At 56.0% G+C, this 23001-nt stretch overlaps 1 protein-coding gene across 1 annotated transcript; it reads left to right on the top strand.

The window, feature by feature from the left end:
• The first annotated feature begins 278 nt into the window (after positions 1-278).
• On the top strand, positions 279-22611 carry SNRNP200 (small nuclear ribonucleoprotein U5 subunit 200). Its single transcript, XM_072846084.1, has 45 exons — positions 279-427; positions 1324-1487; positions 1916-2087; positions 2367-2559; positions 2821-2876; positions 3481-3579; positions 3888-4040; positions 4566-4665; positions 4853-4989; positions 5869-5952; positions 6181-6354; positions 8190-8327; positions 8471-8626; positions 8992-9162; positions 9428-9621; positions 10219-10342; positions 10733-10882; positions 11064-11174; positions 11742-11873; positions 12250-12438; positions 12977-13174; positions 13675-13827; positions 13979-14059; positions 14380-14463; positions 15208-15314; positions 15545-15663; positions 15922-16076; positions 16232-16421; positions 16640-16813; positions 17420-17580; positions 17855-18082; positions 18423-18614; positions 18696-18874; positions 19059-19210; positions 19509-19617; positions 19816-19924; positions 20118-20307; positions 20448-20612; positions 20849-20970; positions 21105-21248; positions 21332-21508; positions 21596-21756; positions 21854-21935; positions 22040-22132; positions 22250-22611. Exons 1-45 carry the CDS (start codon positions 383-385, stop codon positions 22391-22393), a joined length of 6411 nt encoding a protein of 2136 aa, XP_072702185.1. The 5' UTR covers positions 279-382; the 3' UTR covers positions 22394-22611.
• Positions 22612-23001: the final 390 nt, after the last annotated feature.

A 23001-nucleotide genomic window follows, 5' to 3' on the forward strand; every position in this document is an offset into this window, starting at 1 on the left:
AACGGCTCAACTGCCCGCCGCGGCCAATCGGAGCGCGCGGGGGGGGCGGAGCGGCGCTGTTGAGCCAATCAGAGCCAGCTCTTGGCGCGGGGGCGGGGAGCAGCCGAGCGAGGCACTGCCAGCCAATCAGAGCGGGAAGCCGGCGGAGCGTCACCGCCTCTCACCGGGCGCAGCGGTGCATGCTGGGAGCTGTAGTCCGGGGGGGGGGGGGGAAGCCGCGGGGCATGCTGGGAGAGGCATCCCGGTCCCCCACGGAAGCGCTTCCGGGTCGCGCGCACACGGCGGGGACGGGACCCGCTTCCGCTTGCCCCGGAAGTTCCGTTCCGCGGCCTGATCCGGTGCGCGGCGGCGGCGGCGGCGCGGCCTCCAGCCCGGCGGTGCCATGGCGGACGTGACCGCGCGGAGCCTGCAGTACGAGTACAAGGCGGTGAGTGCGGCCTCGCAGGCCGCGGGGCCTCCCCCGCCTCACCGGCCCCGTACCGAGCGGCCCCGGCCCCGTTAACCCGGGGGGGGCCGTTAAACCCGCCCCCGGGCTGAGGCGGCCCCGGTTCTCCCCGCTGTCCCCTGCCTGAGGAGCGCTCGGTGTAACGGCCCTTACCTGGGGCCGGGGGGGTTTCTGAGCGCTGAACCCCTCTTTTAAGTTTTTTTTTCCGGGGCTTTTCCCCCTTAAAGCGGAACTTTCCGGGCACCGAGCGGTAACGGAGCGCCCGGGCGAGGAGTGTGCCCGTTCTCCCGGCTGAAACGAGCCCCGGGAGGCTCAGTCCCAGCTTAACGTCTAAACCCGCGCCTGGTGTGTGGGGGGGTGTTTAAATAACGCCCCGGTTAATTAAAACGCCCGTTAATTGTGTCTCGAGCCACGCGGGGCGAGTTCTGCTAAAAAGGATTGCGCGGGAGTGGCGATAGCGGCTCTGCCGTGGGTCCCCGTGGGTCCCGGTTGGGGCTGGGACCCACGGCCCCGATCAGCCCCATGGCGGGACCCACGGCCCCGATCAGCCCCACGGCCCCGATCAGCCCCACGGTGGGACCCACGGCCCCGATCAGCCCCACGGTGGGACCCACGGCCCCGATCAGCCCCACGGCGGGACCCACAGTCCTGATCAGCCCCACGGCGGGACCCACGGCCCCGATCAGCCCCACGGCCCCGATCAGCTCCATGGCGGGACCCACGGCCCCGATCAGCCCCACGGCGGGACCCAGGGCCCCGATCAGCCCCATGGCCCCGATCAGCCCCACGGCAGGACCCACGGCCCCCATCGGCCCCACGGCAGGACCCACGTTAGCTCCTTCCTGGCCCCCGTCAGCCCCTGTTCTCTCTCCTCCCAGAACTCCAACCTCGTCCTCCAAGCCGACCGCTCGCTGATCGACCGCACCCGGCGGGATGAGCCGACCGGGGAAGTCCTGTCCTTGGTGGGCAAACTGGAGGGGACCCGCATGGGGGACAAGGCGCAGAGAACCAAACCCCAGATGCAGGAGGAGAGACGAGCAAAGTGAGTGCGAGCTCAGAGCCGCGGGGGCGCGGAGCCCCGACTGAGAACTGTATTTGCGTGAAAAACGCTCTGGGCGATTGATTTTTCCTTCCTGTCTTTGAATAACGCGGCCTCGATTTGTTCTAGTTGTGTAAACGGGGTAGAATTTGACGGCGTTGGGAATATTTTGTAGTGGAAAATGTTTTGCTGGCGTGAGCGCAGGGCTGCAGGCTGAAAACCGCCAACTTGGAAGATGCAGAGGCGTTATTTTCTTCATTTGGAGTCGCCTGCTCCACGTCAAGAAACTAAAATTGAAGTGAAAAGTTAAAAACTATCTATTTTTCGCCTTTATTTTTCCAATAAAAGAGAACAGCCGTAGTGGAAATAGCAGGAGCAGGGCTCTGCCGCGGGGCTGACCCAGGCCCTCTCCTCCCTGCCCCTCTTTCCAGGAGAAGGAAGCGTGACGAGGACAGGCACGACATCAACAAGATGAAGGGTTACACCCTGCTCTCCGAGGGCATCGATGAGATGGTGGGCATCATCTACAAACCCAAAACCAAGGAGACCCGCGAGACCTACGAGGTGCTGCTGAGCTTCATTCAGGCGGCTCTTGGGGACCAGGTGAGGATGGGGACGCCTGGGGACGGGTGTCCCTGCTCTGGCAGAGGATTCAAAGCCTGTAAGATCCGGCCCTTGGATGTTTTAAGCTTTCCCTGTAATCCCGTGGGATGGCTTCGCGCTGTCGGTGCTGGCTTTTGGGCTCGGGGACGTTGCGGTGGCGCTTTCGTTGTGGGGGTGGCCTTTCGGTGCCTCTATGAGGGTCCAGAACTAGGAGGGACCGACACCGTACCCTTCACCCAGCAAATTTCTTCTCCGTGTGACGCGTTACTCCTTTGGCAGCCGCGCGACATCCTCTGCGGAGCCGCCGACGAGGTCCTGGCGGTACTGAAGAACGAGAAGCTGCGCGATAAGGAGAGGCGGAAGGAGATCGATCTGCTGCTGGGACAGACCGATGATACCCGCTACCATGTGCTGGTGAACCTGGGGAAGAAGATCACGGATTATGGTGGAGACAAGGAAATCCAGAACATGGGTATGGGAAGGCGTTGTCGTGGGCTGCGGCTTCAGGGATGGGGCTGGCAGAAAGTCGGGTTACTGGTGCCAAATTCAGCCTTACCCCGGGGTAGTGTTTGCACACAGAGAAGCCAGAAAAACGTTTGGACAGTTTTCAAGCCCCCAAACCACGTTCTTTTCACCTTTTGGATGCGCGGAGGTGTGGGCGGGCGGGTGGATCTGTCAGCCTTGCGTGTGGTGCCCAGATTTTCTGATGAATTAACTCCGCCCTCCCTCGCAGACGACAATATCGATGAGACGTACGGGGTGAACGTGCAGTTCGAGTCCGATGAGGAGGTAAGAGATGAGAGGCTGCAGCGTGGCAGCGGAGTCTCTGCCCTGTCCCCTCGCTCCGAGCCGCTCCGCAGGGACGGCGTTTGTCCCGTTTTACTTGGTCACATCCCAGCTCGGGCTGGGATGCCTCTGCCAGGAAGGAGAAGCCAGATTATTTTAGATGCCGCTTCCTGGCTTGGGGAGGATTTGTTGATTATCCTGCTAATCCAAGGCTTATCGTGAGTCAGTACGATGGAAAACAGATGGTGATATTTAGATCTCGTGGGGAAACTTGACAGATCGGGAGGAAGAGAGACATTCAAATGCGCTGGTTGGAAGTGTTTCCTAGAAACGCTCCCTGGGATTGTTTTTTGGAAGAGGCTGAGAGAATGATAAAGGAGACAAGTACGAGGTTGTTGGAGGAGTCGCTGGCAAAACCTCTCTGTAGAGAATAGAAATAATCTTCTCACGTGGTCCTTTACCTGAGCAACTGCATTATGTTCCTGTTAAAAGCACAAGCCAGGCTGTTTCTCCTCAGGAATGAGTTGCCAGGTTATTCATTTCCGTCGAGGAAAAGCTTCTCTTTGATGCTTGCAAAAGCCGCTTATTAGAACTCCTCTTTCAACAGGAAGGCGATGAGGACATCTACGGCGAAGTGCGGGACGAAGCGTCCGACGATGACATGGAGGGAGATGAAGCCGTTGTCCGTTGCACCCTCTCGGCCAACGTGAGTCACCGAGGAACACGTGAAACATGGGTTTGGGGTCGTCTGGAGGAGGGTCGGGGATCCTGTTGGTCTGTGGATGGAGTTAAGGTTGTTTGTGGGTGGAGAGGAGCCTTGAAGCTGTTCTCCGATGGAGGCCAAAATGAACGTTAATAAAATTAACGAGCCTGGCAACTGTACAGTTGCATCTGCTGGGTCTCTGCTCCTCTGCCAAGGTAGAGAGAGGCCCCAAACTCTCGCTCCCCAACACGAGGGTTGCGTGTCTGCTTTCCTCTCGGAGGAAGATAACATTTTTGTGGGTTTTTCTTAAGCTTGTGGCATCGGGTGAGCTGATGAGTTCGAAGAAGAAGGATCTGCATCCTCGAGACATCGACGCCTTTTGGCTTCAGCGGCAGCTGAGCCGCTTTTATGATGATGCCATTGTTTCCCAGAAGAAGGCGGATGAAGTGCTGGAGATCTTGAAGGTCAGTGACCACCTGATCTGCAGGATTGCAGTGGTCTCAGAAGACCGTTCTGTCTGGAAGACAGGAATTTGCCCCGACAACTCGTTACCTATGTTTCTTCAAATTAAATGCAATTGTGGGTGTGCCATGTTTGCCAACACGATAAGTAAATGCTGGACTAGGTCGAGCCTAGTTTTAATTCACAAAAATCTGCTTCTAAGGGGAAGATGATTGGGTTTTTGTCAGCGTTTGCTGGGAGACCATCGTAGATGATGATCGTAGGTGATCATTTGCTGGGAGATCATCGTCGGGTCTGTGTCCCTGCTAATTTTGGTGCTGATGTTCGTGTGCGCTGGGCATGGTGACTCACTGGGGAAGAAGGGGAGTCGGAGAGGATGGGATGTTTATCTGCGGTCTGAATCGGGTACCCGGTCTTGCGTGTAGCTGCTGTTTAGCTCCACTTGAGTTCCGTTCTGCGCGAAGCAGGGATTCTTGTTCTGTGGGGCGCAGAGGTAACAGGTCGTTCCTCGTTTCTTCTCCTCCCAGACTGCAAGCGATGATCGGGAATGTGAGAACCAGCTTGTTCTGCTCCTGGGCTTTAACACCTTCGACTTCATTAAAGTCCTGCGGCAGCACCGGATGATGAGTGAGTGGCGTTCCCTTTAATCATCCCGCCTTGTTGTTTCCCTGCTGTCCTGACGTAATTTGAGCACAACCCGAGGCTTTTTTACTGCATCGGTGTAGCTTTGTGAAGCTCAGGCCCTTGTTATTTGCTGTCTTCTTTTGCTTCAACCCTTAACCCCGCCTGCTATCCCTTAATTTTCTTTCATCAGTCCTGTACTGCACTTTGCTGGCCAGTGCACAAAGTGAAGCTGAAAAAGAAAGGATAATGGGGAAGATGGAAGCAGATCCCGAGCTGTCGAAGTTCTTGTATCAGCTGCATGAGACAGAGAAGGAGGATCTCATCCGGGTAAGGCTAGAGGGAACCTCAGATGAGAGGAGGAATCGTGGGATCCTTGCCGCAGTCTGCGGTCATCGTTGGGCTGCGTGTTTTGTTTGCTGTGGGTGAGAGAGGAGCGTGCTGACTCAGCTGGGAACTTGAAACCATAGGAAATGTTGCTTAGGTGATGGCTGAGACTAAGCTGAGAGGACGATATATTTACCACTTCTTATTTTTGAGTCACTCAGATGTCTGTTTTTCCAGGAAAATGTCAATATCTGCAAGTTTCACGTTCCTACGCTGGTGTTGTAACCGCACCGTTTCACCTCTGGGCCTCCTTGATGCGAGGCTCACCGCAATAAAACACCCTTGGTCACCTCTCATCAGCCCCTACTTACCTGGGGTTGGAATGTGACACTCAACGGGTTTATTGGCACGCGGGATTACCTCTGCTGGGCCTTTGGGTGATAGCAGTTCCGTGACTGATTTGGGGGTTGGTTTTTGGGGGATTAATACCATATTCCTGCTTTGTTGCTAGAAAAAACCCTGGTTGTGTTGATGTGAGGGGCCAGTTTGGCGTCTCTGTGTTTGAGGAGGCGCTGCTGGCATGCAGCAGGCTGGGCTTCTGCTGGGGCACTGCAGGTTTGTGTGTCTTCGCTCCCTGCTTCCTTTCATCTGCTCTCCTGGAAGGCAAGTTTATGTCCTGGCCTTGGGGGCACTGGTTTCTACTGCCAAAAATTATTGGCTCTGGTTACGTGAATGCCTGCGCTTGAAAGAAATCGTGGCTCGTGGCGCTCTGGTTGCGCAGACTCGCCGGGTGTGAAGCCGTTGGTGACAGGAGAGCCTGGCAGTCCATGGAGGAGGCTGGGCGGCTCTTCCCCGGGGCTGAATTCTCATCTCTTTGCACAGGAGGAACGCTCTCGCCGGGAGCGTGTTCGTCAGTCCCGGATGGATACTGACTTGGAGACCATGGATCTGGACCAAGGAGGAGAGGTAAGACTTTTTGAAGTCATCTGTTCTAGCCCTTGTGACAAGCGTCCTCAGTAAGTGCAAAAAGAACATTTGAAGTGGCGTGGGCAGGAAGATGCCAAGAATAAGCCCCTGCTGTGCTAAAGAGGCACTTGCCAGTTGGATGCAGTTGCTTTTCCTCTGGTCTCAGGGTGAAGATGGCAGGAGAGGGTTGTTCTCTAATCCTTGCCCCTTTCCCCTTGCTGTTTCCAGGCGCTGGCTCCCCGACAGGTGCTGGACTTGGAGGATCTGGTGTTTGCCCAAGGTAGTCACTTCATGGCCAACAAGCGATGCCAGCTCCCCGACGGCTCCTTCCGCAGACAGCGCAAGGGCTACGAGGAGGTGCACGTGCCTGCCCTGAAGCCAAAGCCTTTTGGCTCCGAAGAGGTAGGTGACCTGCTTTGTTCCCCCTTATTTAGCGCTAGGTGTGTTGAGTGAGCAGATGACTGATGTCATCTATCTGGACTTCTGTAAGGCCTTTGTCACGGTCCCCCACGACGTCCTTCTCTCTGCCTTGGAGAGAGAGGGATTTGATGGATGGACCATTCGGTGGAAGAGGAATTGGCTGGATGGTCGCATCCAGAGGGTAGTGGTCAACGGCTCGATGTCCGGATGGAGATCAGTGAGGAGTGGTGTCCCTCAGGGGGGTCCGTACTGGGACCAGTGCTGTTTAATGTCTTCATCAGAGACATGAACAGTGGGATCGAGTGCACCCTCAGCAAGTTTGGAGATGACACCGAGCTGTGTGGTGCGGCTGACACGCCTGAGGGACGGGATGCCATCCAGAGGGACCTGGGCACACTGGAGAAGCGGGCCCATGTGAACCTCATGAGGGTCAACAAGGCCAAGTGCAAGGTCCTGCGCCTGGGGTGGGACAACCCCCAGTATCAACGCAGGCTGGGGGATGAAGGGATGGAGAGCAGCCCTGCGGAGAAGGACTTGGGGGTACCGGTGGATGAAAAGCTGGACATGAGCCGGCAATGTGCGCTCGCAGGCCAGAAGGCCAACCGTATCCTGGGCTGCATCCAAAGCAGCGTGGCCAGCAGGGCGAGGGAGGGGATTCTGCCCCTCGACTCCGCTCTGGTGAGACCCCCCCTGCAGCGCTGCGTCCAGCTCTGGGGTCCTCAGCACAGGGAAGACATGGAGCTGCTGGAGCGGGTCCAGAGGAGGGCCACAAAAATTATCTGAGGGCTGGATCAGCTCTCGTACGAGGACAGGCTGAGAGAGTTGGGGTTGTTCAGCCTGGAGGAGAGAAGGCTCCGGGGAGACCTTACTGCAGCCTGCCAGTACTGAAAGGGGGCTGATAAGAAAGATGGGGACAGACTTTTTAGTAGCGCCTGTTGCGACAGGACAAGGGGGAATGGTTTTAAACTGAAAGAGGGGAGATTCAGACTAGACGTAAGGAAGAAATGTTTTACGCTGAGGGTGGTGAAACACTGGCCCAGGTTGCCCAGAGAGGTGGGAGATGCCCCATCCCTGGAAACATTCCAGGTCAGGCTGGACGGGGCTCTGAGCAACCTGATTGAGTTGAAGATGTCCCTGCTCATGGCAGGGGGGTTGGATGAGATGACCTTTGAAGGTCCCTTCCCACCCAAACCATTCTATGACTCATTGAGTTGTTAATATCGTGACAGATCTTTCCTGGGACTCAGCAGGCTTTGATGTGGCTGTGACGCCCTCTCAGATTTCTTGAAGAACTGTTATTTTAAGCTAAGAGATTTCACATGTCTGAAGAGAGTTCCTGATTTCTAGTTTCTCACTTCTGAAGCGTGTGTCCTGTGCTGGTGGTTTCTGTCTCAGGGCTCCCCTGCCCCCTTTAGCTGCTTCGCTGAGCCCTCGGCTCTGCTTTTGCTCCCTCCTTGCTGCGATGTGCAGCGTGGGCCAGAGATCTGGCTGATTCATGGTGTGCCTTGTGATAAATTGCCTGCGGCAGAAATGTGGTCTGATCTGTCCCATCATGAGAACGTGGTGGGGGTTTGCTTTTCTGATGGTGTAGCCAACTATAACTTGTACTCGTTGGAGTGCACGGGCCAGCTAACGAGCCTCGTTTGATCGCTTCCTAACCTGCTCCGCGATCCCTGGGCACGGGGCTTCTCTTCTGGCCATCTGGAGACAACATGACCCTGCTATACGCCCCAGCGTGTCTCTGAGGTCTCTCATACGCCCTGCAGCCTGCAAGGAACTGAAATAAAGGCATTGAGCTCGATGTTTTCCCTTTTCAGCAATTGGTTTCTGTGGAGAAGTTACCCAAATATGCCCAGGCTGGATTCGAGGGGTTTAAAACACTGAACCGTATTCAAAGCAAACTCTACCGTGCTGCGCTGGAGTCGGATGAGAACTTGCTGCTGTGTGCTCCCACGGTAAGGGTACTGATATTTGGGTCCTCTGTGATGGGGAATCCAGAACGATGATCGGTTTGGGCAGAAAAAGCTGGCCGCTGCGGGCGAACCTTTACCCTGGAGAAGACACGAATTTGATGGGACTGGTTCTGCTTGCGTTCTAGGGTGCTGGGAAGACGAACGTGGCGCTCATGTGCATGTTGCGAGAAATAGGGAAACACATTAATATCGACGGAACCATCAACGTGGACGATTTCAAGATTATCTACATCGCGCCCATGAGGTCCTTGGTGCAGGAGATGGTGGGCAGCTTCGGGAAGGTAAGGAGAGGTTTGGTCCTGCCCCTGCTTGAACTGTACGTTGGGAAAGATGGGCTTTATTGTGGTGGCTTCCTTATATTATGCTTACAGAAGGATATAAGCTCTGGCAGAAGCTTGTCGGGAGAGGATGAGTTTGGGTTGTGCCTTTAATCTCTGTTCGTGTAGTCTGCGCTCGCTGGGCTCTGGGTGTGCGTTGATACGGGCTTTGGATGTCAGTCTGGGCTATGAAACCCACGCGTTTCTTCCAGCGCTGTAGTGGGACAAGTATGAAACTGTCCGCGAGCGTCTCAGGGCTGCGCTGCTCTAACGCTGCCCCGGGGAACGCGCATTTTATCCGGCTTAACCTCCTGCGGGCTTCCTCCTAGCGCCTGGCGACTTACGGCATCAACGTGGCTGAGCTGACGGGGGATCACCAGCTGTGCAAGGAGGAAATCAGCGCTACCCAGATCATCGTCTGCACCCCGGAGAAGTGGGACATCATCACCCGCAAGGGAGGAGAACGCACCTACACCCAGCTGGTGCGGCTGGTCATCCTGGTGAGCAGCGCCGGTGCCTGCAAAGCCCTGGCGTGGAGGAGCGGGGCGATGACGGGCGCTGGGTCTTTCGGCATTGCGGTTCCCGAACGTGCGTTAGCGGTTGAAGATGTCTCTGGTGCTTGGTTGGGGAGAGACCTGGGCTTTGAGCTGTGGGATGAGTGTGCCTCAGTCCGTGCAAGCAGATCTGCTAAGAAACTAAACCAAAAATGGGTAAATAGAGCCGGTTTGGAGCAAGGATAACTCTGTTCCTGTTTCCTCTCTTTAGGATGAGATACACCTACTGCATGATGACCGAGGACCCGTCCTGGAGTCTTTGGTAGCCAGAGCCATCCGCAACATCGAGATGACTCAGGAGGATGTGAGGCTCGTTGGCTTGAGCGCCACCCTCCCCAACTACGAGGACGTGGCTACGTTCCTGAGAGTGGACCCGGCCAAAGGCTTGTTCTATTTTGATAACAGGTACCGTGGAAAGCTGGGAGAGAGCTTTACGATCAGAGGGTGGGGAGCTGTTGAGAGCTGGGAAAGACCTGTCTCCTGTGGAGGCAGTTGAGTGTTTATCTGTCAGATCGTGCCGGGGTCTCGCTGGGCCTTCAGCCTCTTTTCAACATGCATTTCTTTGCTCTTAGATGTGCCGGTAAATGCATGTTCAGGACCAGAGCAGTTAAATACAGCCTCAAAATGCGTGCCAGGGTTCCTGCGTTATCATACTTGCAAGAAGGTGCTTTAGAGAAGGCGGATCTGCTGTATCTATGTGCTGCAGAAGCTGTCTGAAGGAAGCCTAAAATAGGATTATAGTAGTTCCTGAAACACCATTTTTGCTCCCTGAGTGCGTGCGTAGCAAATGGATTCCAGGAAATAGGAATACACGCTACTGTCCCCTGCTGTTTAATCTAACCCAGGCAGAGCTGGAGCCATCAAATCTCTGAGGAAATTGAGGCACAAAGGAAGCGTATTGAACTTGGTAGCACAAAATACAGGATACCTTTTGACAGGACCTTTGTCTCGGGGTTTCTCCATTCTTCTGCTCCTTTATGAACTTGATTTTTTCCCTTTCAGCTTCCGACCGGTGCCCCTAGAGCAGACCTATGTGGGTATTACAGAGAAGAAAGCAATCAAACGCTTCCAGATAATGAATGAGATTGTTTATGAGAAGATTATGGAGCATGCTGGAAAGAACCAGGTTTGATAGTTTATTTTACTGTTCCTGGCACAATCCTGGTTCTTGTCTCTTGCTGGTCAGACTCTTTCGAGTTGCTGTCCCTGCAGAAACGCTGCAGTGGAGAAGAGGGTGGGTTTGGGTGGTCGATGGCAGCTGAGAGAGGAAGGAACAGAGGTTTTCTCTCTGTGCCAGCTGTCTGATTAATGTATGACCTGTCCTTTTAGGATGAGAGAGCTTTTGTGCTGCTGCCCTATTAGACCAGGAGCTCTGTGCATGGTTCACAGGGCATCTGGACTAATTCTAGATCTCTTCCCACCCTGAACACCAGGAGCGGGTTGGGTCAAGCATCTTTGCCAGCGGCAGCCGTAGTGGTTCCTCTCTCAGCGATGGTACTGTCTGCTTGTTTAACAGGTGCTGGTGTTCGTTCACTCCAGGAAAGAGACCGGGAAGACAGCCCGGGCCATCAGGGACATGTGCCTGGAGAAAGATACCCTGGGCCTCTTCTTGCGGGAGGGCTCAGCCTCCACCGAGGTCCTGAGGACCGAAGCTGAGCAGTGCAAGGTAACTGCCCGGCCGGGGCTGTTCTGACACAGCAATAGCAGGAGCACAGCTACAAAGATGCTGCCGGTTTGGTGCAGTTTCGCAGCCTTTCCTCTAGGATATGCGCTGCCTTTGCTTCTTTTCTCCCTGGTGTTACTCGGCTCGGGGAGAAAACCTAGAGCTGGTTGTGTTTCTGCTGCAGAACCTGGAGCTGAAGGACCTCCTTCCTTACGGCTTCGCCATTCACCACGCCGGGATGACGCGAGTGGACCGGACGCTGGTGGAGGATCTGTTTGCTGACAAGCACATTCAGGTGAGCCTCCCTTCCCAGGAGGAATCACGGCGTTTGGGGTAGGTACTTCACAAGAACTGCTTGAGCCACGTTTGCCGCTAGCCCTTTGGGCAAAATCCAGAGCATCAAGCGTAGCCAACCCCCATCCCACTCTACTGAAGCTGGTGCCTGATGAAGGCAGCCTTGATGTTCGCGTAAAGAATAGAAACTAAAAGCACGTGGCCAGGAGCGGAGAGGGCAAAAACGTCTCCCCTAGACCTAGCTGAGTGTTTAAAGCTAGAGGTCTGTCCCAGAGCAGGCTGTCTCCTCCATAGTTGCCACTTTGGCAAAACCCCACCCAAGCAATTTCCTGGCTGTGTTATAAATGGAAGGCAAAGGATTTTCTCAGGGTCGTGCAGTGAGCTGGGAAATTTGGGCAAAGATCTTGCTGTTTATCTGCCCTTCCTCTGCTGAGCTGTTGAGCCAGTCACAGTTCTCAGACTTTGTCCCTTTTGTGCGTGTCTCTAATGTCAGGACCAGCATTTTAGATCCTTTTTTTCCCTAGGAAGAGGCTTCTGCCTGGCTTTGATCGCTGTTTTGCTCCTGCAGGTGCTGGTCTCCACAGCCACGCTGGCCTGGGGCGTGAACCTGCCTGCTCACACCGTCATCATCAAGGGGACGCAGGTGTACAGCCCCGAGAAGGGTCGCTGGACCGAGCTGGGTGCTCTGGACATCCTGCAGGTGAAGTTCTGGTAACAAAGATGCTGCCGGGACCCGGGGCAGGATTTTTCCTTTCCCGCTGAGGCACATTTGAGGTCTGCTTTTGTAATTCCTCAGTACAGTCGCTCCCTGTTCTCTAGTCAGCCTCTCTCAGCTGTTCTGGGAACAGCCTTGCTGTGAGGGCAGAGGAGAAACAGATCAGTAGGAGAGCGGGCAAATGATTCCTCTCCCAGTATCTTGCCCAGACGCATCTGAGATATTTCGATGCGTCTCCTGCCAGCTAGAAGTAACAGCAGACTGAGCAATCTGGCAGTAAAGCCCCAGGACACGGCAGCAAGGAGAAATTGCCAAACTAAAAGCTTTTATGTTTTGCTGACCTCACTTTCTCGTTTCTTAGATGCTGGGGCGTGCCGGGAGGCCTCAGTACGATACCAAAGGAGAGGGGATCCTCATCACATCCCACGGCGAGCTGCAGTATTACCTGTCCCTGCTCAACCAGCAGCTCCCCATTGAAAGTCAGATGGTGTCGAAGCTCCCAGACATGCTGAATGCAGAGACCGTGCTCGGCAATGTCCAGAATGCAAAGGCAAGTGCAAATCTTTGCTTTCCCCACGTACGTGTGCCCTTTGTTGCACCCAGAAAGCTGGTGGCAATTGTGGGGGCCAAAGGATGATCCGTGTTGGGGAAAGACATCATCATTATACGGGAGCAAATAAACTTGCAACCTTTGGTGCCTGGGGAGCAAATTTTTAAGAGATCTGGAAGGGCAGCCACAAGAACTGTAAGGCTAGCTGGTGTGTCAGGCAAGTGGGTAGATACGTCTGTAATTCAGAGCAGACAGAGTTCTGCACATGGAGAAGGACACTGGGGAAAAGTCTGCACGTGGAGGGTGGGTTTTTTTTGTTTTATAATTCCTTAATATTTTTCTGGTACTGGAGAAGAGTTGTGTATGGTACCGCTGGGCTTCCAAGCTCTGGTTTAATGTTGACGTGGCAGGATTCAGCCGGGCTCAGCCTGCTGCGTCCTACGCTAGCAGTGGGAGCACTGGGCTCCGAGCCAGAACGTCGCCCTTGCTTGCCGTGAAGCGTGTTCGTCGGCTTTTACAGTGCGTCGTGTTTCCTCAGGATGCAGTGAATTGGCTGGGCTATACCTACCTGTACATCCGAATGCTGCGCTCCCCCACTCTCTACGGGATATCCCACGATGATCTGAAGGGGGATCCGCTGCTGGACCAGCGCCGCCTGGATCTGGTTCACACTGCAGCCCTCATGTTGGACAAGAACAACCTGGTGAAGTACGACAAGAAGACGGGGAACTTCCAGGTGAGACAGGACCTGGGAAAGGCGCTGTGACCGAGCAGAGCTGGACGGGAGCATCCTCTGGCTGGGAGAAAGGATGCAAGAGGCATCTTGCTGATTAAATATGGATCCCAGGGAATGCTGCTGCATCATTCAGACCTGCTGTTGTGCACGTCTGCGATTCCAGGGAGCCGTTTGCCGGCAGAGAGTGTGCTGGTGTAAAACCTGGCCCTCAGTCTGTCACTGTTGCGTGTTTGCTGCTGCCTCCTTAGCAAATTCACATTCCCGTTGCGTTTTCATTGCTTCAGAGGCAGTGAGATGAGAAAGGGGAGGCTGTGATGTATGGAATTGTGTACCAGGTAAAGCAGCTTTCCTGGGTGATTTGTAGCCTGAGAGTTTATGCTTAGCTTGCCTGGAGACGTCTCCCCTGCTGCAGCCTAGTTCCTGTTCAGCATCTTCTGTCTGTGCCATGAACAGTCAGGTGTCTTTCTGCTGCTTCACTCTGGCTGTTGTCCTTGTGGCAGGTGACAGAGCTGGGCCGCATCGCCAGCCACTACTACATCACCAACGAGACGATGCAAACTTACAATCAGCTCCTGAAACCCACCCTGAGTGAAATCGAGCTGTTTCGGGTCTTCTCACTGTCCTCGGAGTTCAGGAACATCACCGTGAGGGAGGTATGGAGCCAGACGCCCGTCCCGAGTGAGACAGCCCTGAGGCATCGGTCTTGATGCTGCAGGGGAAGATGCAGAGCTTGCCCTGTGAGGGACCGTTCTCATCTGTCCTGTGAGGGACCGTTCTCATCTCTCCTGCCTTGGTTTTCCGTAGGAGGAGAAGCTCGAGCTTCAAAAATTGCTGGAGCGAGTTCCCATCCCGGTGAAGGAGAGCATAGAGGAGCCCAGTGCCAAGGTGAGCCCTGCCTGCCCCCTCGAGGGGACTTCTCTGCCTGTCTTGAGGGGAGCAGTGACCCTTGGAGAGAGCCGTCACAGTAAATGCCCCCCGGGGGGGAGATTTCTGTTCTCTTCCCTCTGTGGGAGATCCTGGACTGAATCAGAGACGCTCAAAGAGCTGCAGGTGCTTCTTGTCTCTGGTTGAGCGCGCTGTCCTGCGGCGTAGGACGGTCAGTCAGTCCCTGTTGATCACTTCTGTCCTGCCACGCTTCAAAGCCCACCGGGACCAGGTGCTGTGGTGCGGAGGGCGCTGAGAGCCTCTCTGTTCTGCTTCCCCAGATCAACGTGCTCCTCCAGGCCTTCATCTCCCAGCTGAAGCTGGAAGGATTTGCTCTCATGGCAGACATGGTGTACGTTACCCAGGTGAGCGAGGAAACGTGGCTGGGGCTTCTGTTTCCATTTAGGCGTGTGCAGTCCAGCCATGTCTCGGTCTCAGACGACTATTTGCGCCTTGGAAATTTAGTTTGTGGTCATAAATGGCTTTGAAAATAACTAGAGCTGTGAGCGGTGAGATGGTCTAACCCCTATGAGGATGGGAATTAGATCTTCATTGGTGCAATTTGTAATCAAAATAATTCAGCGCTAGAGGACTACAGCGTAGCTTTGTTCTCCTACCACAAAGGCCAAGTTCCCAAGGCTGGGAAGCAAGTAACTGCTCCACCTGCAGGTGTTTGGGATGAAGAACTTTTAAGTATAATTCAATACTTAAAGGGGGCTTTTAAGAAAGATGGGGAAAGACTTTTTTACCAGGGCCTGTAGTGGTAGGACAAGGGATAACGGTTTTAAACTGAAAGAGGGGAGATTTAGGTTGGATATAAGGAAGAATTTTTTTATGATGAGGGTGGTGAGACACTGAACCAGGTTGGCCAGAGAAGCTGTGGATGCCCCCATCCCTGGAAGTGTTTAAAGTCAGGGTAGACGCAGCTCAGAGCAACCTGACCTAGTGGAAGATGTCCCTGCCTGTGGCAGGGGGCTGGACTAGATGATCTTTAAAAGGTCCCTTCCCATCCAAACCATTCTGTTATTATGTGGCTGGGCAGGAAAATGGGTAGAAAGGAAGGAAGAGTTAAATGTGATGATCGCAGCCGAGCTGCTCTGTTTCCCCAGTCTGCTGGACGGCTGATGCGTGCCATCTTTGAGATCGTCCTGAACCGTGGCTGGGCGCAGCTCACCGACAAGACCCTTAACCTCTGCAAGATGATTGACAAACGGATGTAAGTGAGATCTTGGAGGTGTTTTCTGAATGCAGGCTGGACGCCTCTGGCATAGGATGAGATTCTTCAGCGTAGCCTGCAGCGTTTGGGAAGGAGAGGGCTTGTGGCTGTCGGGGTGCAAAGGAGCTGCCGCGTGCGTCCGGCCGAGGGCTGGTCTTCGGCAGCGTGGGGAACCTTGGAAGGCTTTGTCTCTGTTTCTTTGCTTGTCTCACCCCACGGTGTCCTCGCAGGTGGCAGTCCATGTGCCCTTTGCGCCAGTTCAAGAAACTGCCTGAAGAAGTGGTGAAGAAAATCGAGAAGAAGAATTTCCCATTTGAACGGCTCTATGACTTGAACCATAACGAAATAGGTACGGAGACAAATGCGGCAGGGAGAAGTGTCTGCCTCTTTGTTCTCCTCTGCCGCGTTTGGACCCAGAAACTGGGGGGGTTGTTCCTGTCTGAGGGGGCAGAACTGGCGAGGGACTTGGTACAGCCTGAGGAGGGCAGAGGTTTTTCCCTGGCACCTTCCGGCTGCTTGGATTGCCGATAATGAACACTGTTCAGTTTGGGAGCTGTTGGTCACCCTGCTGTCCGTCTGTCCTGACAGCAGCGCCTTTCTGTTGCAGGGGAACTGATCCGAATGCCCAAGATGGGCAAGACAATCCACAAATACGTTCATCTGTTCCCAAAGCTGGAGCTCTCGGTCCACTTGCAGCCTATTACCCGCTCCACCCTGAAAGTAGAGCTCACTATTGCCCCCGATTTCCAGTGGGATGAAAAGGTGAGCTGTGCAGCTAAACATCACCAGGCTAAATACCGCGCTGGGAGGAGGAGGGCACTTCTGGGGCAGGATTGCTGTGGGAGGGCTGGTGTTCAGCTCCCGGAGGGCTGGAAGGGGGGCGATCTGGATTCTGATACAAAGGTGCCCTTGCTCAGGTACATGGTTCATCCGAAGCTTTCTGGATCCTGGTGGAAGATGTGGACAGCGAAGTGATCCTGCACCACGAGTACTTCCTGCTGAAAGCCAAGTACGCGCAGGACGAGCACCTCGTCACCTTCTTCGTGCCCGTGTTTGAGCCGCTGCCCCCGCAGTACTTCATCCGGGTGGTCTCCGACCGCTGGCTCTGTAAGTCTCGTTCTGCCAGGAGCACCTCGGTTGTACCGCAGTGCTTCTCCCTGGGGTCCGAGGGGGTGGTTCAGGCCCTCCCCTGGTGCTGTGCTGGGGGAGAGGCTTCTGACATCCAGGTGACAGCAGGGCTGGGGATCCTGTTGGCAGAGGGAGCTCAGAGATGAAACCGTTGGAGTGCTTTCGGAGATGCAAATGTGTTTTCCTGTGTCTGACAGCCTGTGAGACCCAGCTGCCCGTTTCCTTCCGCCACCTGATCCTCCCTGAGAAGTACCCTCCTCCGACCGAGCTGCTGGATCTGCAGCCGCTGCCCGTGTCGGCTCTGCGAAACAGTGCCTTCGAGAGCCTCTACCAAGACAAGTTCCCTTTCTTCAACCCTATCCAGACTCAGGGTGGGTATTGCCTCTGCTCACCTCCTCCAAACGGCCGTGAGCCTTGTGGTATTCACAGTCCGTAGCCTTGGTTTTGTGGGGTTTATAATGCGAAGAACTTCTGTAGTAGTGTATCTCCTCGCCTCCCTGAGCCTTAGAGGTTCGATGGCTTGAAATCTTTCTCCCTGGGCCAGAGTATCTTTGAGATATTCCTCAAGTACGTCAAGCAGCCAGTCCAGGGCTGTCTGGCAGCAGCAGGTTTGCTCCTGGCAGCCGTGTCTGTGCTAACACCACGGCTCAGGTTCACAGAGCCAGCTGGCCCCAAACTTCTCCATCTGTGCTGCTTGCAGGGACGGAGCTGTGAGCGAACCAAAGCTGCCCTGTCCGTGTTTCTCTGCCTGGGCTTAGCCAGAGTAGAGAATTCACACTGATGAGCTACTGTCACAGACTAGAGCCCGTTTTGCTCAGTGGATCCTGGGCTAAAACTCTTAAACAGCCTTTTCCGTAGCTCCTCCTTGTGCAGGCTGGGTCCAGGCTGTGTTTTCCCTGCCTGTTTCTAGAGCTTTGATAGAAATCCACGGAGATTTTGCTAACCTGCTCTCTTCTGTGTTGTCCGTCTGTCCCCAGTGTTTAACACCGTCTATAACAGCGATGACAACGTGTTTGTGGGTGCCCCCACGGGAAGCGGAAAGACCATTTGTGCTGAATTTGCCATCCTGAGGATGTTGCTCCAGAACTCGGAGGGACGCTGCGTGTACATCACCCCCATGGAGGCCCTGGCAGAGCAGGTAAGCCCGGCATCCTGGGGAGAACTGGAGCCTTAGCCCGGCTTAGATTTGCTTCCTCATCCCGTTTCGCTTTTCCTCATCTTTTCTTTGCTGTCACGTCCCTCAGGACGTCTCCAGAGTCTTTCGATTAATTGTGGTCTCTCTGAGGGAGCGAAGAGACACCGCCCCACTGCCGACCTGCTGATGTCGGTGTGTGCATGTGTGTGTCTCCAGGGATTTGGTAGGATTTGTTCTAATTTGAGGTTCACAACAGCATCCCTTGCATTTTTGGCAGGTCTTCTTGGACTGGTACGAAAAGTTCCAGGAGCGTCTCAATAAGAAGGTGGTTTTGCTGACGGGGGAGACCAGCACTGACCTGAAGTTGCTGGGCAAAGGGAACATCATCATCAGCACCCCTGAGAAATGGGACATCCTCTCGCGACGCTGGAAGCAGCGCAAGAATGTCCAGAACGTCAACCTCTTCATCGTGGATGAAGTGCATCTCATCGGGGGTGAAAACGGGGTGCGTCTGGGAGGGGAGGAGGGTGCTAACTCGTTTGAGGGATGCTCGTCATCGTGTTGGCCTCGGTAGTAGAAGCCGCTGTGGGATGGATGGTTGCTCACTCCTAATACCTGGTCTGAGGTCAGCTTTTCCTGCTGGGAGTTTCCCCAGGCTGCAGGAGGGACTGGGATGGGAGGGCCCTATCCTTTGGGAAGCTCAGGAGTGGTATCCCCTGCGGTGTCCGTGGGTGAGGGTGCTTGGGCTGAAGCGGCCGCAGCTCAGCTAGGAGAGGCCGCCGCGCTGCGGAGAGCTCAGCGTTCCCCTCCTGTCGCTGCTACAACCTGCCCTCTGCCACCTGCAGCCGGTGCTGGAGGTCATCTGCTCCCGCATGCGCTACATCTCCTCCCAAATCGAGCGACCCATCCGCATCGTGGCCCTCAGCTCGTCCCTGTCCAACGCCAAGGACGTGGCTCACTGGCTGGGCTGCAGTGCCACCTCCACCTTCAACTTCCACCCCAACGTCCGCCCCGTGCCCCTGGAGCTGCACATTCAGGTAGGGTTTGGGCAACCTCACCTCCTTTCCCTTCTGCCTGGTTTCCAGACAGCGTCACTGCCTGCTCCCCTTCCTCTGCAGGGCTTCAACATCAGCCACACGCAGACTCGCCTGCTCTCCATGGCCAAGCCCGTCTACCACGCCATCATGAAGCACTCGCCCAAAAAGCCGGTCATCGTCTTTGTCCCGTCACGCAAGCAGACGCGGCTCACGGCCATCAACATCCTCACCACGTGCGCCTCGGATGTCCAGAGACAAAGGTGCTGTGGCCTGTGTCCCCCTGACTGAGGCAGGGGCAAGTTTTTGGGCTGTTTCACTGGGCTGAGGGACAAATAGTGGTAGGAAATGGTCTCATGAGATGTCACTCGGGCATCTGCTGTGACATCAGGGAGGGACAGGCTTGCTGGGCCTGGCAGCGGTCTCTTTACTCCCCCTCTCCGGCAGGTTCCTGCACTGCGCAGAGAAGGATCTGGTACCGTACCTGGACAAGCTGAACGACAACACTCTGAAGGAGACGCTCGTGAACGGGGTGGGCTACCTGCACGAGGGGCTGACAGCCATGGAACGGCGAGTGGTGGAGCAGCTTTTCAGCTCCGGTGAGTGGGGTGGGATGAGGACACACCACTTCTACCTGTCAACTCTTTTCCCCGGAGCTTGGCAGTGCCCCTGGTCTTTGGACTGGAGATAACAGCTTGCCCAAGCCTCGTGTCACTTCTCTGCCTCCTGGGTCCAAAAAAGGCTGTGCTCTTAAACTTCGCCATCTCTCCTGGACCTCTCTGATGCTGTGACCTGTCTGCCCGAGCACAGAACCCCCAGATCTTTCTCTGCCTGATTTCTGTGACCCAGAGAGGTGCTCTGCCCGCGGGCTGACGCCTCTCCCTGTGCGCCTTTCAGGTGCGGTTCAGGTGATGGTTGCCTCCCGCAGCCTCTGCTGGGGTATGAACATCGCCGCTCACCTCGTGATCATCATGGACACGCAGTACTACAACGGCAAGATCCACGCGTGAGTGTGTTGCGCTGCGGGCAAGACCAGCCGTGGCTTTTCTCGGTGTCCACCCTGATAGCTCAGGCTGCGCGGAGCACGAGGGAATGACGTCCTAATCCCGAAGGGCTTCGTCCCTGTCCAGGCAGAGGCTGGGAATCGCAGGAGAGCGGTGGTAGCTTTCCGTGGAGCTCCATTAAATCTCTCTCCCCGTCCCAGGTACGTGGATTACCCCATCTACGACGTACTGCAGATGGTGGGCCACGCTAATCGCCCGCTGCAGGACGACGAGGGCCGTTGTGTCATCATGTGCCAGGGATCCAAGAAGGTGGGCGAGGAGCGGGGCACAATTTCTGGCCTGCGAACGTCTGCCTGCTGCCTGGGGCGTGGATTTCTTCTCCCGGCTTTGGGCAGGCTGATGTATAACCCTCACTCAGAGCCCTGCTGCCTGGGAGGTGCTCCAGGATTTTGGAGGTGCTGGGGTTTATTTACCCCTTCCCTCTACTCCTGCCCCGCTGTAGGATTTCTTCAAGAAATTCCTCTACGAGCCCCTGCCGGTGGAGTCGCACTTGGACCACTGCATGCACGATCACTTCAATGCCGAGATTGTCACCAAGACCATCGAAAACAAGCAGGATGCGGTGGACTACCTCACTTGGACATTCCTGTATCGCAGGATGACGCAGAATCCAAACTACTACAACCTGCAAGGTGAGCGGAGGGGTCTGCACTGGTGGACCCGGGGTTGGAGGATATTGGGGACCCTCTGCCTGCGGGCTCTGCTTTCGTAAGAGCAGCTTTTCTCCATCCCGGAGTTTCGGAGCCCTGCCGCAACGCTGCTGTACCCGCAGGTGTGTCCCACAGGCATCTCTCGGATCACCTCTCCGAGCTGGTGGAACAGACCCTCAGTGACCTGGAGCAGTCCAAGTGCATCAGCATCGAGGACGAGATGGACGTGGCTCCTCTGAACCTGGGGATGATCGCCGCCTATTACTACATCAACTACACCACCATCGGTAAGGGCTCCGCGAGGGACGGGTACCGCACGCAAGCGTTTGCCGGCACTCCTGCTCTCTGCATCGCTCCCTGTGCCGCGGGCGATGGAGGGAAGGTGCCGTGTGCGCGGTCGGGTGTGTAAAACTCTGTCTTTTAACGCGAGGCTGCGTGTTGTCTGCCCGAAGGCACCTTTTGTACCGTTGGGTTTAACGCTGTCTGGTTTTCCCTGACCCCTCTACTTCTCTGGCTTCCCCAGAGCTCTTCAGCATGTCCCTCAACGCCAAGACCAAGGTGCGAGGGCTGATTGAAATAATCTCCAACGCTGCCGAGTACGAGAACATCCCCATCAGGCACCACGAGGACAACCTGCTGCGGCAGGTGAGCGGCAGCGCGGCAGATCTGGGGCCGGAGGGGATGGACGTGGGTTCCTGCAGGGTTGGGGGAAGAAAGCTGCCTGCGTTTTTGGCTCCGTAGGGCTAAAGCACTGATGGGTTTGTCATTTCTCCCCATAGCTGGCCCAAAAAGTTCCCCACAAGCTGACCAACCCCAAATTCAACGATCCCCATGTCAAGACCAACCTCCTGCTGCAGGCTCACTTGTCGCGCATGCAGCTGAGTGCCGAGCTGCAGTCGGACACCGAGGAAATCCTCAGCAAGGTACGACGGGGCGGGTGGGAACCCGCTCGCCTTGCGAGCGTTGTGTTGCTGCCTTCTGACCTGTCCCCGTCCCTCGCGTCCAGGCGATCCGGCTGATCCAGGCCTGCGTGGACGTGCTGTCCAGCAACGGCTGGCTCAGCCCCGCGCTGGCCGCCATGGAGCTGGCGCAGATGGTGACGCAGGCCATGTGGTCGAAGGATTCCTACCTCAAGCAGCTGCCTCACTTCACCTCTGAGCACATCAAGCGCTGCACGGACAAGGTAAAGCTTGGGGGAAGCGCCGGGGTCCTGCCCTCGCCCACCGAGGAGCCCCGGGTAAGCGCAGGGCTGAAAACATTTTCCTTGCAGGGGGTTGAGAGCGTCTTCGACATCATGGAGATGGAGGATGAGGACCGGAACGCCCTGCTGCAGCTCTCGGACGCCCAGATCGCCGACGTTGCTCGATTCTGTAACCGTTACCCCAACATCGAGCTCTCCTACGAGGTGGTGGAGAAGGAGAGCATCCGCAGGTGAGGCGGGGAGGGGCGGCGTGGCCCCCTCGGTGCTGTGCCGGCACGGGGGGGGGGGGACGCGCCCTGACCCTCGGTCTTGGTTCTCTCCGCACAGCGGGGGGCCCGTGGTGGTGCTGGTGCAGCTGGAGCGTGAAGAGGAGGTCACCGGGCCTGTCATCGCTCCCCTTTTCCCCCAGGTACGTGCCAGACCCGGTGACACTGGGGTGGCAGAAGTGTGTGTGTGGGGGGGGAGATTGTCCCCCACTGCCCCCAAGCCGGTTAACTCTTACCTCTCCGCCAGAAACGCGAGGAGGGTTGGTGGGTGGTGATCGGCGACTCCAAATCCAACAGCCTCATCTCCATCAAGCGGTTGACGCTGCAGCAGAAAGCCAAGGTGAGCGGGAGCGGGCAGGAGGGGGGCCGCCGGTCGGCACCCAAAGGGACGTGGTTTGGGCGAGCCGGATGGGTGCCCCCGCCGCCACCCCAACGCCGGCTCTTCCTCGCTGCATAGGTGAAGCTGGATTTCGTGGCCCCGGCTACGGGGACGCACAACTACACGCTGTATTTCATGAGCGATGCCTACATGGGCTGCGACCAGGAGTACAAGTTCAGCGTGGACGTGAAGGAGGCGGAAAGCGACAGCGATTCTGACTAACGCGGGGCCGCAGGTCCCGGCGAGGATCCCCCTCGTAGTTCGGCCACCAAACCCCAGCCGCGGTAGTGCTTGTGTCACCTCCTTTTGTGTGAATTCCATGTGTTTTCCTGTTTGTTTTATTTTTTAAGGCGTTGATGCTTTGTACAGTGTTTTTTAGACAAGGAGCTGCGTGCAGAAGCGGGACTGCGGCAGCTGAATAAATCTCGAGACCCATCTTGCCCTCTGCGCTGCTGGGTCTGGGGCGGAAAGAGGGGGGAGAAAACAGGCACGACGGCTCCGCTTTGACCCTGAGGCTGTCCCCCAACTCACAGAGTAGTTCTGCGCCTTCACTGTGGGGCTCAAAAAAGTTCATTAGCACAACTAATTAAGGCCGAATTGGCTTGGTAGCCATTTCTAGGAGAACTATGCTGGCGCCAGCCCACAGGAGCGCACTTAAATGCTTCCCCTCGGGCTGTGCTTCACTGTGAGGCGTAAAACCGGCTCCCGGGCAGGTCCGTCCTCCTGTGCCACCTCATCCAGCTCCGGGGGGAGCGCCTACACCCTGCTCCGCGCACCCCGAGGGCGATGGGCGCATCGGTGACGGCACCGAAATGAAGAGCCAGAGGCTT

This window comes from Ciconia boyciana, chromosome 25, assembly GCF_034638445.1.
Source record: "Ciconia boyciana chromosome 25, ASM3463844v1, whole genome shotgun sequence".
Lineage (NCBI taxonomy): Eukaryota > Metazoa > Chordata > Aves > Ciconiiformes > Ciconiidae > Ciconia > Ciconia boyciana.

Excerpts from the sequence above, each read along its gene's own strand:
- SNRNP200 (XM_072846084.1), top strand. The coding sequence starts at position 383 with ATGGCGGACGTGACCGCGCGGAGCCTGCAGTACGAGTACAAGGCG. Across the intron at positions 15,664-15,921 it reads CTTGAACCATAACGAAATAG|GGGAACTGATCCGAATGCCC; the intron begins GTACGGAGACAA and ends TTTCTGTTGCAG. Across the intron at positions 20,971-21,104 it reads AGGACAACCTGCTGCGGCAG|CTGGCCCAAAAAGTTCCCCA; the intron begins GTGAGCGGCAGC and ends TTCTCCCCATAG.